The sequence below is a fragment of the Drosophila virilis genome, chromosome 2 (assembly GCF_030788295.1).
Source record: "Drosophila virilis strain 15010-1051.87 chromosome 2, Dvir_AGI_RSII-ME, whole genome shotgun sequence".
NCBI lineage: Eukaryota > Metazoa > Arthropoda > Insecta > Diptera > Drosophilidae > Drosophila > Drosophila virilis.
This window is the reverse complement of record NC_091544.1, coordinates 6,537,568-6,552,141: the sequence shown is the minus strand read 5'-3', so window position 1 is coordinate 6,552,141 and position 14,574 is coordinate 6,537,568. Positions and strand designations below refer to the sequence as shown.

The window sequence follows — 14,574 nt, the reverse complement described above, 5'->3', positions numbered from 1 at the left end:
CAAGACAACACTATTGTTATCGATATGGCTCTAAAGAAAGAGCCGCTGTTTTTATGCCCTTTGGATGTGCTGAGGGTCTAACTATTTTTTTTAACACAACAACTATTATTTTTAACTCAATTTATTGTAAACTATTTGTCACTGAACACTTTTACCAATATTTTTTTAATTTACTTAACACATATAAGTTATGGCAGATTTTCAGACATTGATGCATTCTGTTAATAACATTTTAGTACACTGTTAAGTGAGAAGCAAAAGAAGAGCAAAAGACAACACGAAAAACACGCGTCAAAAAGAAACATAAAAAAATAAATAAAGTGGTTTAACAAATATTTGAAGTGGAATTAAAAGTCCAGCGCTTACAGCAAATTGTAATTTGATTAAGCATAAGTGAAGTTTTATTAATATGATAGAAGACTCTGGCATAAATTAGAAAAGATTTTTGATAATGCAATTTTACTTGAGCCGTAGAAGCTCTTGCACTTAAACGAAAACGCAATAAATTTAGGGCTTAGGCGGCAAACGGCATGTTACTGGGCTTGAACGAGCTGACCACAACGCGGCGACTTTTGTTTATTGTAGCAGTGCTGCTGATTGTGCTTTATGCAAAGAATAATATTCTGCCCAAATTGGAGTGGTATTGGACAGCGATTAGCTTATAGTCGACATAAAGATGACTGACAGACGTGTCTCGTACTTCTACAACGCCAATGTGGGCAATTTTCACTATGGTGCAGGGCATCCGATGAAGCCGCAGCGCTTAGCCGTCACACACAGCCTGGTTATGAACTATGGCTTGGACAAGAAGATGAAAATTTACAGGCCGTACAAGTAAGCATTTGCTATTGCATACGTAACGAAACTAAATTCCTTTTTCCCACATTGCAGAGCAAGTGCACAGGATATGCTGCGGTTTCACAGTGATGAATACATCGCCTACCTGCAGCAGGTGACTCCACAGAATATACAATGCAATTGTAAGTGAAGACCTCCCATCATGCACTTACAACTGTTCTCTCTCTCATTTTATTGTTGTATCCTACTTGCAGCCGTCGCTTATACGAAGTATTTGGCTCACTTTAGCGTGGGCGAGGATTGTCCCGTCTTCGATGGGCTTTTTGACTTTTGCGCCATGTACACGGGCGCTTCACTGGAGGGCGCACAAAAGCTGAATCACCATCACAGCGACATATGCATTAATTGGTCTGGCGGTCTGCATCATGCCAAAAAATTTGAGGCCTCCGGCTTTTGCTATGTCAACGATATTGTAATTGGAATACTGGAGCTGCTAAAGTATCATCCGCGTGTTCTGTATATAGACATCGATGTGCATCATGGAGATGGAGTGCAGGAAGCATTCTATTTAACGGATCGCGTGATGACAGCTTCGTTTCACAAATATGGCAACTACTTCTTTCCGGGCACTGGTGATATGTATGAGATTGGTGCCGAGTCTGGCCGGTATTATAGCGTTAATGTGCCTCTCAAGGAGGGTATTGACGACCAGAGCTACTTTCAAGTGTTCAAGCCGATCATTTCTGCGATTATGGATTTTTATCGGCCTACAGCAATTGTGCTGCAATGTGGCGCAGACTCATTGGCTGGAGATCGTCTAGGCTGCTTCTCGCTCAGTACTCGCGGTCATGGCGAGTGCGTTAAGTTTGTCAGGGGTTTAAATGTGCCCACATTGGTAGTGGGCGGTGGCGGATACACTTTGCGCAACGTTGCACGCTGCTGGACACATGAAACTTCGCTTCTAGTCGACCAGGAAATTGCTAACGACTTGCCCGTAACGGAGTACTATGATTTCTTTGCGCCAGACTTCACACTACATCCTGAGGTTAACTCACGACAAGACAATGCTAACTCAAAACAGTACTTGGAGCTGATCGTGAAGCATGTGTATGAAAATCTAAAAATGTGCCAGCACTCACCAAGCGTGCAAATGGTGCAAACGCCGCCGGACGTTGATATAGAGGAGCTACGCATGAAGGAGGAAACGGACCCAGATGTGCGCATGTCACAGACGGATGAGGATAAACTGGTTGAAGCAAAGAACGAGTTTTATGATGGTGATCAAGATCAGGACAAACCGGATTCAGTAGAAAGTTAATTATATACAATAATGTCACAGTATAAGATATATAAGATATGAACAAAATGTTTGCACCTTTGGCTTTAAAATAGACAGACATGTATTTATTATATGTATATATTGCCGACCAAAACTGGACAATGCTGAACGCAGTTTGTACCATGCAACAATTTACACGAATCCTTAATAGTGATTATAAATTTGTCGAAAATAATTATAAGATAACTAAATACATTAAATGCCGGCAACTTAAAACATTATAAGTATTCTACAGCGCGGATATTATTTGATTTGTTTATAATCACTATTATTAGAGCTGGAAAATTGTCAACTCAATTGATTGAGACATAATTGGATGTGCCACTAAAAGTATTTATGGACTTGAAAAACGCTGAATGCGCTTTAATGAAATATGAAAACTTAGTTGACAAATCTAATGACTTTTTTCCAACTCTTAGCCGTGTGCATTGATAAATAATGGGGTGACAGGAACAATCCGTTTCGACTACCAGCCCGTTGTTGTATTGGCCAAACGTCGCATGCGTCGAGTATTTCGATCCTGGTCACGTATTTTCTTTTCCATTTCGGCATCGGTTAGCGTCTCTAGGAATGGTGCCCATGCATCCGCATCGCTCGGATTGCGAAAGGGCACATCGATTGTGGACAATGGAGCCTCGCTAAACGCATAGGTCCGACAATGCCATGATAGTTGACCCCGTATGCTATACGCAATCGCCGTAACGAATTCCCCGCCCAGTCCCAATTCGGCGCACAGCTTGATGGCAAACTCTTCGGGATTATTATTTTTCTCTGACATGTCCCATTCGACTTGGTCAACAAGCGATGTGTTTCCCACGTGAATGTTGAGTTTGACTATAACGCGTTGGTCACAGCTCTCTTCCAGTATGGGCGGATCATTGGGAAACGCTTCGATTTGCTGGCGTATAGCCTGTGCAATGGCTGGAACGAATGGCAGGGGATTCAAATCGAGATCATCGCACAGAACTTCGGCGAACTGTTCAGGTGTTATCATGCTCTCATTTTTGTTCCATGTGAAAGTATCACGTAACTTTTGCCCCTCAAGTTCCATATCCAAACGTATGGGCACTAGGCACTCCTTCTGTGCTGCGTTCTCCAGACTCGCGGTTGGGTCTGTGTCGTCAAAACACATGGGAAATGTCCGCACCTTTTTAGTGTGCACCCGATTGCGATTGATAGGCGTTGCCTGAGGCACTGCATCAAGGTGGCTTGAGTTTGGCATTGTTGGTACATATTGAGGCTGCTTCTTTGATTTGCTCTCCCGCGGTACTGGTGTATCCGAAGTGTTTACCGACACTGCGCGATATCTAGAAATGCGTTTAAAATGTTAATACATATAAAAAATGATATAAGTCAGACTGAGCCCACTTCTCATCATTGCCGGCCATAATGTCATCAACTTCTACGGCGCGGAGTAGCGACACCGAACTTGCCAATATGTGTGAACTGAGGCCAGAATCGGCAAGACGCTTCCTCTCCTCATTGGAGAGAACAATACGGGTCATACCCGGATACTTTTTATAGAGGATGCCACGGAAGTGCCGCATATAATTGCCCACCTCCGAGCCCACATAATAGTACTCGCCGCCCTCTTCCAGTTGGAATGCCACTGGCTTATCACCGTATGTCTGCAGCGCCATCTTTAATGCGTATGTACACTTGTGCAGTAAACTCTGCTTTATGCAAATTATATTTAAGTTTTATTAAATAATTTATTTCAATAACTTTTGGTCACAAAAAAATTTTCATGCAAACAGCGACATGGCGTCGTTAAGGTGACCAGCTCTCAGAAATATTGTGCCAATACAGGGCTGCATCAAATTAGACATATCGCAAAAAAAAAAATCGTGTAAATAATTAATGTTATCGATTATTTTTCAATCATAACGACGTACGGTGGCAATACTGTTGTCCATATGTACCAACGTTTTGATTAAATATTCTTAATTTAACAAGAAAGATGTCCTTATTGCGCTGTGTTGCCGGTGTAATAGCACTTGCGAGGCCCATTAACAATGCCAGTACAAGTATATTATGAAAAATTTGTGAAGTTCATATATCAAATAAAATTTTTTTCAGTTCAAACACAGCGACACTTTAAACGCTGGGTCTCACCAACGTTACGTGAGCTAGCACACCGGGTTAAAAAACAAGGACCGCAAAAACCGGAGCCACGCTCCGGATTTGTTGAATGGAACTATCGCTCAGAGCTGTTTGCTTTCGGTAAGCGATTGAATGAGGAATTTCAGTTGCCGTTGCTGCAGACAGCATTTACGCAGCGCACATATGCGCATCAGGAACAGGAGCGCCAGCGGATGCTGGGTATTGCAGAAGCGGATCTGCAAACAGCCGACAACAGCCAATTGGCAGCCAAAGGTGCACACATTGCCAAGGCCTATGTGGAAGCATATTTGCAGCATGCGTTACCCAAAGTGCCATCGGCTGGACATCAAGCAATTGCATCATACCTGCTAGGCACTGAAACGTTAGCTCATGTATCCACTCACCTGGGAACCAAGGAGCTCATCTTTTCCACAGAGTATCCACCAAGCAGTGAAACACTGGCACAAACTCTGCAGGCGATCATTGGAGCACTGGCTGATTCGAGTGGCGTAGAGCGTGCATTTTTATTTGTGCGAGATTTCATTTGCACACAACTTAATCAAAAGGATTTGCTTGAGATATGGACACCAGAGCAACCATTGCAGTTACTCAGTGAAGTCTGCACAGAACGGCAGCTGGGTGAGCCGGAGCCACGCTTGTTAGGTGATTGCGGCAAGAACACTGTGTTGGCTGCATTCCAAGTTGGCATTTACGCTAATCGCCAATTGCTGGGCAAGGGATTTGGAGAGAATGTGCAGACGGCTACAGAAACGGCGGCTATCGATGCATTGCAAACGGTTTTCGAAATGCACGAAAATCGACGACCATTTGACTTTCGGATGCAACTGGAGGCCAAAAACGTGAAGCTGGGCTAGCTTGGGTGTTGCTAATCAATTCTATTTTTATTTGCTCTAAACACATGTACTTCCTGAATGGTCAAAAAAAGATTTGAGTTTGAATATCGTTAACCACGAAACAACTAGTCTATTATATTTCTTTAATCACTCTCTTCGCCTGCGGGCGTCCCGATCGGTGGCGTGCTAGCATCGTCCGGCTTTGATTCGAGCGAGAACGGCGGTATTTTGCAGTCAAACGCGTACCCATCCTCGCGCTCCAATCGAAAAGTTCCCCACATGTGACCGCTGGGTGCCTGTAGACTCACATGGCTACTGTATTGAAAAGCTGGTAGTCGCGGACTCAGTATGGGCTCCTGGCCAACAACCCCGCGACCGCGCACTGTTTCCAGAGTACCCGACAATGAGAATATACGCCAATGCCGTTCACGCAACTGCACACTGAGTTCACCCAGATTTTCTAAACGTATGCAATACCGCCACTACAATAAAATTCAAATTATGGTCATTCTGATTGTTGACGATTGAAATTCAGTTTCGGCTCTTTTCTCACCCAATAAACCGAAGATGCGGGGGTTTCGCGGCAGCCCATATAGAAAGGTATCACGGTGATGCGCACATTTTCGGTTGTCTCCTTGTGCACATCGCTCATGTCCAGCCATGGATGATTCTTTTCCTGCCACGCTTTGAGGGTATCTTGACCCACAAATGGCGGCTCAGAATCTGGAGCATTTGTTAGAAACTTGTCGAAGAGTTCGTGCTGCAACGGATGCTTATCGGTTGAGGAATATGGCATGATGTCATCGTGTGCAACATAATCCAATCCAGGAATCGCATACAAGCTGCGATTCGAATCCTGATTACCTAAGAAGGTGACAGCCTCAGTTTGGGCCCGCTAAAATAACGTATCAGTTAACTTATTGCAAATAGGGAAACAATAACATTCACTCACAATATACGGACAGTCCCTGGTATCAATCAGCACCTGATAAAAGGTTTGCGTTTTGCCCTTAACATCTTTGGCATCAGTAGCACTGCTCGTGGCGCCATTAGTTGTCGTTTTGGCGGTACCCAAATTTGTGGCTCTCTGCGTGTCAGTGGCACTATTGCTAGCGTGCCAGGACGTGGGAGCATCATCGAGCTGTGAGGTAGCTGTTGTCCCGCTGCCTTCGCTGCTCCCCGCGTTAACTCTCAGTGGTGAAGCTTCTTTGGCGCATTGTGTCGGCGTCGGCGTTGTTGTTGCCGTTGTCTGCTTCTTAGGATTGTCCGAATCGCGGTCGTAGACGCGAGCCGTCCATGGAAAGAGTATAACACCGCGATAGCCAAAGATTCGATGCAAGAACAGCTGCCCGGTATCGTATTTGCCTTCCTTTGCTTCTAACAGACGGCCAACCTCGGCTAGTCTAGAATGATAAATACATAAGTCATATTATGCAACTTTTGCTTTTTGTTAGTTGGCGGTGCGCAGTGGGCCCACCTCCTGAACCCCTGACCCCACATGATAAATAAGACAACTCTTACTTGGTTGGACTGACGGCCTGCTTCTTAACGTTTCGCTTCACTAATATATCACATTTATGCAGCAGTTGCCAACGCTTGTCCCATTTGAAAAAGTGCAGCAGTAAACCCATTTGTTGTCAATTGCAATATTTTGTAGAAAGTGCAGCAGCAGTCCGTTGTCGCCCTGAAAGAATCTTGGACCAGCTTTTATGCAACTGAATTGCGGTATGGCGACCAGTTATGTTGTTACGTTTTTCAAGTACATACAGTTGAAAGTAGGTACAAGAGCTAGTGAATTTTGTAGTTTTCCTAATTTTGTTATTCTGGAAACATTGTTATTGAAATATTTAGTTTTGTTTTTTTTTTTTTTATTTTGACTTCTTTCCCAAGTCAATACGATTAATTTTCTGTGTTGCGCAGCAACACTGCGCAGAAATGTACTATCGATATATATTTGAGAAAACAGCTGCAATGCAGCTCTGTCTGACAGACCTGTCATCGTCTCGCTCTTTCGCCATTCGACAGATTTCCGGTATGTACGCGGATTTTACGCTATGGCTTGAAAAAATATGAAAATATAGCCGAATATTGTAATAAAACCCAAAAATTATTGTGACTATGCATAGATGAACAAATGTTTTGTGTTAGCAAAATGTTAATGTGCTCTTAAGAAGTGCAACCGATCCGATGTTTATGGCTAGAAACCAAGTTGCCCACAAGTCTGCCAACCAAAACAAATGAAAAGCCAACTAATTGTGAATTCCAGTTGTTTTTATGTAACGATGTAATTAAACTTTCGTTGTTGTTTATATTTTCAGTGAACTATGGCTGACACACAAGCTAAGCCCGCTGCGTCTAAAGCCCCCAAAGCGCCAAAGGCCGCCAAGGCGCCGAAGGCCGCTAAGGCACCAAAGGCAGAGAAGGCTGCCGCCACCGAGACGAAAGTATCTGCCAAGAAATACAAGCGTCATGGTCGTCTGTTTGCAAAGGCTGTCTTCACCGGATACAAGCGCGGTTTGAGGAACCAGCATGAAAACCATGCTATCCTTAAGGTAAGCATTCCGTACTTATAAGCTTGTAACATAATTAAACCAATTCTGTGTCTATTACAGATTGAGGGCGCCCGTCGCAAGGAGCACGGCGAGTTCTACGTTGGAAAGCGCTGCGTGTATGTCTACAAAGCGCAGACCAAGAAGTGTGTGCCACAGCATCCTGAACGCAAGACCCGTGTCCGCGCTGTGTGGGGCAAAGTTACTCGCATCCACGGCAACACTGGATCTGTGCGTGCTCGCTTCAACAGGAATTTGCCCGGTCATGCAATGGGACACCGCATTCGCATTGTAAGTAGCTAATTAGGGAGAAATTTGAATTGTCTCACTTATGTGTATTCACTGTTGTTTCAGATGCTGTACCCATCAAGGATTTAAGTTAATTATTAACTTTAAATGACCTACAAAAATCCGTTTTCTATAATAAATGAAACAATTTAAATTTAATTGAAAGCCATGGTGTGAACCGATTTTTATTTATATTTTAAATGAGACGTAGCACGGCCCGTTCTCTCACTTCGCTGGAAATTGGCCTAGTTGGAAAATGTGGAAAATTAATTTTCCAGAATTCTTTCCCTGGTAACTAATTTAAAGCAAAATGTGTCTTGAGCTTTCTAACTTCGATAAATGGCCAGCTGTTGAACATAACAGCAAAACCGAAGAGTGACCAGGCAGCGTTAAAAAATGTTATTTGGAAGACTTCTAATTTTGCTACTTTAAATACTATATGTTTTTAGAGCCCTTTCTTTGTCAAACACATCTTTTTTACATGAATTTTATTTTTAAAGGAACGCAATTTGTTCACATAATAAAAATACACGTTGGAATCAATTATTAGTTGTCCCTTACAAGAAAATTCACAGGTAGTCGCACATTCCGTCAATCGTTTCAAGTCTGATATAAATTGAAGTGCAAAACGAGCTCTTTTGACATGTTTCTCGTCATTTATAGTTTCAAATATATAACAACAAAGTTATTGTTAAAGGCAACTGAAGTTAATTGTTCTTGATTCTATCCAAAAATCGTTCATTGTATTAAAATCATTGGAGGTATACCCTTATTGTTATCGATTTATAAATCGGTTAACAGAAAACTGTTACCGATTAAGAAGCAACTATGTATTAACATATTTGTAATTTTTATGTTTATCCCTACGGTCACACTACTTAGTCCATTTTAAATAAACCGTTCATTGCCGAAGGTGGCGTCGTTTTTCGCAGTACAAAAATTGATAATTATACAGACAAAAGCAAATTTTTCTCAAGAAATACAAACGGTATGTAAATAATTTGTAATTGTTAGCTAATAAATAGCGCAACTCAGCATCGACTTGTTGCATACTGTGCTAAACAAAATCGATAATGTTTGAAAAGATAATTATCATCTTTTCACTTGTGTGTTTGTGTCATGGAATTTTGAGGCTATCCAAACTATGTATTTGCTTGCGAATGATGATGATGATATACCGATGATGAAGAAGGGCTTCACACGGACAACCAACATTTACATCTGTATCTGTGCTTGTGCATGTATATGTGCATTCGTGTTGTGCAGCTGCTTTTATATTTTATTTAGAACATCTGCCAGAACGCCATTTGTACATATACTCAAGCATAAAAATAACACGGCACATCCCATACCACGATATTCCTGATTACGCTCCACACTCGCCAACCGCACCATGGCCTCTCGGCTGCCTTAGTGGCCATGTTTGCATTTAGCTTTTTTAGGCGAGCGACTGCATGCATCATACTTAATAATCGCATGCGCTGGCTAAAAACTAGCTACAGGCAGTTTTAACCGAACTTTTAGCACTGGCTAAACAAGGCATGCATACATACATACGCTCATACATGCATATATGACATACAAACTGTGTGCATATGTGTGTTGATTTTTTTTTTGTTTCGCCGTGGGGAAGTGACGCTTCTCTTCGGGTCACTTTTAAGGCAGCGCAGCAAATTTGTCTGCTAATGTTCATTAGCCAAATGAGTAATATCGGTTGGTCAGCACTGGTTAAACTAGATTTGCTTTTTGTTATATGCGTAAAATGTGTATTTATATTACGATATCTTATTGTTATTTGCCTATATTAATTTTGTCATCCGCTTTACGTCTAGACATTGGGCAATAAACGTCGTAAACATTGACAATAGCGTAACAAGAGAGCGAGAGAGTCAAATCGAACCGGCGTAACTTCGATTTCAAGTTTCATCCAGATTGCTCATTACTCATAATTTCTGAAAAAAAAAATACTTACACACACATACTGATAGAGCCGCTATTAATACTAACAGTAATTGCGTTTGTATGTGTTACCTATGGCGGAGAAGTGCCGGTCGACGTGACCAATACATCGAAGTAAAAACCATTGTCAATTATCATTAACGTATATAGAGACATATATGTATGTGTAAATATGTATGTACATGTTTATGTAAAATTACAATAGAGTTCTCCTTTTAGCATCTGTGATTGCCATTTAATAATGTTAGCAATAGGATACAAGTCCGCTTTTTAGAGATTTTTGACTTTTTGCATTATTCGGTCATTCACTTTGCTTTGTCTAACATACATATGTACATGTATTGCATATACATACCACAACATAATTGTGCTGGTGTGTTTATGTATGTTGTGCATCCCCGGGGGGAGCTCGCTCATGACTGCTGCCTCCCACAAAGCATGACGCATCATTGCCCGCGTTTTACAACACTCGCAAATATGACCGCCTGTTGCCCCCACTTTGACCTCTTTCATGCCCAAGCTGACTACAAGCTGAAGAAGGCACTTGCCTAAATCTTGAAAGCAGAATATTGAGAGCAACTTGAGGGGCTCCAAATTGCTATTGTTTTGGGTGGCACTTTTCAGCAATGTTGTTGTGCATAATGTGCAACAGCTTGAAATCAAAATGAATTCCAAATAAACCAAAAACATAGTAACAATGAGAAAGTGTGTGGCTGGCTGTTCCGCAATTATAGTTAACGGGAAAGTGCAAAAGAACGCGGCGCTCAAAAATAGAGATAGCGCTTATGTATGTAAGTATGTGTGCAGTATGTACATATTATATTCGTAAAATGTATGTATGTATAAATGTATGTGTCTGTAGAAAAGTGAACACAGCCGAATGGGCCGTATGTGTGAGGTGGATGGATGGGGGTAAATGTTGTCAGTGCGAATGTTCCATTCTGCTGTTGTCTGAATCTGTTGAACGTTTCTCTCTATTCTGGCATTTTTCCGCATGGTTCAGTTGGCTAACGCCCGTCACCGTTGTTACTTCATTGTTGGCCGCCTTTGTAAGTGGCGTGACTGTATTCGTTTATTTACTGTAGCTATGTACATAGCCGATAGATGAGTGCATGCTAGAAAGTTTGAGCAAGTTTTTACATGTAATCCTTTTTTATAGCTTTATATATATACTTATGTCTTTTCCCTTTATGCATTTACAGTTTCTTCAACATAAGCATTAAATATGACATCCACCGAATTGAAAATTGGCTTGGGTACCAGCGCTCGTCCTTCCAGTCGCGTACTGAAGCCTCCAGGCGGTGGACATACTAACATCTTTTCGGAACCCGAAGTAGCTGTTAATGCACCGCGTTCCAAATACAATCAACAAAACTCTTCCAATATGAACGCATGCATAGGCTCGACAGATGCCAACAAGGTTGTGGAGAAGCTACGAGATGAGGTAGCCAGCCAAAAGGAGGAGCCAAAGCCAGCGCCTGTCAGCCAGCCCAAAGAAACAACCAATGGCAACAAGGCGGCGACAAACGAACCGGCACGTGGCCGTGTTCCACCCGGCGGTTACTCATCAGGAGGTTTTTGGTAGAAGAAGAAAGATGGCTAAGCTGTGTGGCTGTCACGCATTTACTGACGCTCTCATACACTCATGCATACACACAAACACACCAAGCATCCTCAAGCCCATTATACATTTATAAATATAAATCGCTTAATATACACTTATATAGCCTATACAATAATATTCATATTTAAAATCGGCTTATACGCAAGATGCCTAAAAACGTAAGATGAGAGTTATGCTTTATACCAACCTCTCTTTATCCTGCTCTCTGATTTTTGCATTTAATGTTTTTGTTTTTGTTCTATTAAGCAAACTATTTAATAACGTCATACGCAATGTTTTAAACTTTAAATGACTTCCGAATCCGCCCTAACGTACCATACAAATATGGAAGAAGCCCAACTTTGCATTTGTACTTAAGTGTTCCAATTGAAAATTGTAATAGTCTGCAAAATTTGTTCTAACTTCATTTCTAATTACATATATGTATTATTGCAAAAAATAAACTAAACATTTAAAAATTGATAAAATTGTTGTTTTGATTTTGATTGTCTTAATTTCTATCGATAGATGAGTAGGACGTAACTGTTCCTTTGTTAGCGTAGGAAATTTGATGATGATGATGATAAAAAGGAGACAATAATGATATGGATGAAGCCATGTCAAAGATCCATAAAAAAGTTCCACGCTCAAGTCGAAGAAATATTACTTTCAGTAGACTTGACAGAACACGCACAAGTTTTCCATTTTCCTATCCAATCAAATTGTCAAAATTAAAATGTTCGATTAATTTCAATGAATTTAACAGCTCTAGACGCGCATACATTCGACGACATGAAAACGGCTCACATATTAAACTTGGGTTTGTCATTATATCTAATATTTATTATACCTGATTTTACAAATATCATGACCATCTTGTCATTGTTCTTTTATAAAGTAAAATTATGTTTACGAATAAATACATTGTTATGTATTCATGAATTATCAACTAGAATGGCGCCACATTGACACATTTAACAAATTAATGCGCAAGCCCAAACAGCATTATGTATAATTTAAATGAAAAATTATGTAAGATGTTATAGACATTATGACTAAAAGCTGTTCTCGAACAAGTTCGGTTCGTTGAATTGTTCTGGTTGTTGAACCATAATAATGAGTCAATATTCTTGTTTTAGGCTAAGTTCATACTATAGCTAATTAGATCTTCATGTCATTAATATACGAATCTAATTCAGCATCTAGTTCTTCGGCAGTTGGAGCGGCTTTTCTCTCACGCCGTTGGGCACCCGCAGCTGGTTTTCCTCCAGCTGGACGTTTGAAACTTCCACGACGCGGTCCACCTCCTACCTGCCCACCTAAAATATAATTACCTTGTTGAATACAGGAACATAAATGTATTTTTACTTATACATACCACCGCGTTTAAACTGTGACCCTGCGGCTGCGCCAACACGACGTTTCACATCATCGGCAGGGACTGGCCGCGTCAGAGCGGCTACATCTGAGACGGCAAGTTGTATTGTCATAGGGCGACCATCTAAGGGTACGCCATGATATTGTTTAATAGCTTTGAGGGCGTCAGAACGACGCTCGAATATTACATCAGCGGTGCCTGCGGGAAATTATACAAATACAACATTATCGAAAAGTTATGGAGGATAAATGTGTTGACGGACTTACCCAACGAGCGACCTGAACGATCATAGTGCACGGCAGCCTTCTTCATCGGACCAAAGTCATTGAATAGCTCCTTGATGTCCGTATTTGATACTCCGTAGTCCAAATTGCCGACTATCAAACGAGTTGGCCCCGTACTGTTGCCAGCACTGCCGTTTCGTTTTGGACCATCGTACATATCATGCTTCCAAGCGCTGTTTACATCACCCTAAAGGGGGGATTAGGTAGAAGATTTGTTGGTTGATTCGAACGGTACGCGTGGGGACAAGTTTCTGATCAAATATGTGGGAGATGTAGTAGTAGCAGCAGCAGCAGTTGTTGTATCCTAGCCACATCAAGAGGACGCCATCGCAGAAATGCAGAAACACTAAATATGTATGAATGTACATTGATTGACTGCCATTCTTTGGTTGTTTTGACAAGTGCAAACGAAAAATATTGAACGTGTTATAAACGGGGAAAGAAAAAGAGTTCGCAAGAAGCGCTAAGTCCTCAACGAAATGTAGGTCTGTAAAACTTTTAAATACATAAATGAGTTTGATTTCGATGCAATTCTGTGTATCTCTAGTTCTGTTGATGCCGGGCCATCCTTAACACAACCAAATAGTGCGGCTGTGCAATGTTTTTGTTTAATTTTTATTTTTATAATTTGTATATGCCCACTGGCAGCCGCCATTTTGCAGCTATGCCTGTCCACATGGTACATGGTAAAAGTAACGGTGCAGATACCGTTTGTTCTGCATATGGTAGCCATTTTGATTCCTTGTTTGCAGCTGTTAGCACAGTTGATATTGTCAGTGTTTGTTTATATCAGATTACGTGAAATTCGCAAAGAATCGTGAGTGTCCAACTCGGGCTGTCCTTTTTATGCATATGCATGGATAATTTGCTGCTTTTTGGCTCTCTACATGACAAAACGTAACGTTTCAATTACCCTTGCGAGCCGAGGCTTCTGTATTGCGCCGCTACCGCCACCGCGGCGACCTTTGAGCACACCGCCGGCACCACTCGCTGGTGCTGGCTTTCGTGGTGAGCCACTATTAGGACCGCCGCCACGGCGTGTTCCACCAGTGCCAAATCGCTGTTGTCCGCCGGGCCGGCGAGTTCCACTTGGTCCACCACGACCACCCTGTGGTTTCTTCTGTGTGCGCGTCGACTTAATGATATCATCCAAACTCATTTCAATTTTATCCACCATTTTGCTGATTTTATGTTTTCCTTCCAGATGCTAAAGAGATCGTTAGAGTTTCGTTGTAATTGGTTTATTAGCGCTGTAAACAATTTGCTGACACGAACGCGTGAAATTTTCGACAACTGATGAAACCGACGCACGAGAACGAAAATTTACAAAAGTTAAAGATGGCTGACTTCAATGAAAAAATGTGCTGTACAACATTGAAAACATGCCTACTTAGTGTTGCAAAACGCTTACACATAATA

The 14,574-nt window shown here is 41.6% G+C and overlaps 7 protein-coding genes across 8 annotated transcripts; 4 read left to right on the top strand and 3 right to left on the bottom strand.

The window, feature by feature from the left end:
• The first annotated feature begins 196 nt into the window (after positions 1-196).
• HDAC3 (histone deacetylase 3) lies at positions 197-2,361 on the top strand. Its single transcript, XM_002054599.4, has 3 exons — positions 197-834; positions 892-980; positions 1,053-2,361. The coding sequence occupies exons 1-3, from the start codon at positions 677-679 to the stop codon at positions 2,114-2,116; spliced, it is 1,311 nt and encodes a 436-aa protein (XP_002054635.1). The 5' UTR covers positions 197-676; the 3' UTR covers positions 2,117-2,361.
• On the bottom strand, positions 2,175-3,927 carry Snr1 (SWI/SNF related, matrix associated, actin dependent regulator of chromatin, subfamily b, member 1). The gene is made up of 2 exons (XM_002054600.4): positions 3,506-3,927; positions 2,175-3,444 (listed from the first exon to the last, which is right to left on the bottom strand). Exons 1-2 carry the CDS (start codon positions 3,775-3,777, stop codon positions 2,604-2,606), a joined length of 1,113 nt encoding a protein of 370 aa, XP_002054636.1. The 5' UTR covers positions 3,778-3,927; the 3' UTR covers positions 2,175-2,603.
• Positions 3,928-4,007: 80 nt separating this feature from the next.
• mRpL44 (mitochondrial ribosomal protein L44) lies at positions 4,008-5,219 on the top strand. Of its 2 annotated transcripts, none has more exons than XM_002054601.4 (2): positions 4,008-4,164; positions 4,217-5,219. In XM_002054601.4, the coding sequence occupies exons 1-2, from the start codon at positions 4,098-4,100 to the stop codon at positions 5,113-5,115; spliced, it is 966 nt and encodes a 321-aa protein (XP_002054637.1). In that variant the 5' UTR covers positions 4,008-4,097; the 3' UTR covers positions 5,116-5,219. The 2 variants fall into 2 exon arrangements, with proteins under 2 accessions (XP_002054637.1, XP_015027745.1); XM_015172259.3 differs by having other exon boundaries at positions 4,022-4,158.
• Positions 5,117-6,978, bottom strand: POLDIP2 (DNA polymerase delta interacting protein 2). The gene is made up of 4 exons (XM_002054602.4): positions 6,616-6,978; positions 6,047-6,497; positions 5,648-5,989; positions 5,117-5,576 (listed from the first exon to the last, which is right to left on the bottom strand). Exons 1-4 carry the CDS (start codon positions 6,723-6,725, stop codon positions 5,238-5,240), a joined length of 1,242 nt encoding a protein of 413 aa, XP_002054638.1. The 5' UTR covers positions 6,726-6,978; the 3' UTR covers positions 5,117-5,237.
• Positions 6,979-6,983: 5 nt separating this feature from the next.
• RpL35A (ribosomal protein L35A) lies at positions 6,984-8,090 on the top strand. The gene is made up of 4 exons (XM_002054603.4): positions 6,984-7,126; positions 7,413-7,646; positions 7,707-7,934; positions 7,998-8,090. Exons 2-4 carry the CDS (start codon positions 7,419-7,421, stop codon positions 8,019-8,021), a joined length of 480 nt encoding a protein of 159 aa, XP_002054639.1. The 5' UTR covers positions 6,984-7,126; positions 7,413-7,418; the 3' UTR covers positions 8,022-8,090.
• A 675-nt stretch (positions 8,091-8,765) lies between these two features.
• On the top strand, positions 8,766-11,981 carry LOC6630700 (uncharacterized). Its single transcript, XM_015172260.3, has 2 exons — positions 8,766-8,919; positions 11,093-11,981. The coding sequence occupies exon 2, from the start codon at positions 11,116-11,118 to the stop codon at positions 11,473-11,475; it is 360 nt and encodes a 119-aa protein (XP_015027746.1). The 5' UTR covers positions 8,766-8,919; positions 11,093-11,115; the 3' UTR covers positions 11,476-11,981.
• A 328-nt stretch (positions 11,982-12,309) lies between these two features.
• Ref1 (RNA and export factor binding protein 1) lies at positions 12,310-14,546 on the bottom strand. The gene is made up of 4 exons (XM_002054605.4): positions 14,069-14,546; positions 13,138-13,342; positions 12,872-13,069; positions 12,310-12,812 (listed from the first exon to the last, which is right to left on the bottom strand). Exons 1-4 carry the CDS (start codon positions 14,330-14,332, stop codon positions 12,655-12,657), a joined length of 825 nt encoding a protein of 274 aa, XP_002054641.1. The 5' UTR covers positions 14,333-14,546; the 3' UTR covers positions 12,310-12,654.
• Between the last annotated feature and the right edge of the window lie 28 nt (positions 14,547-14,574).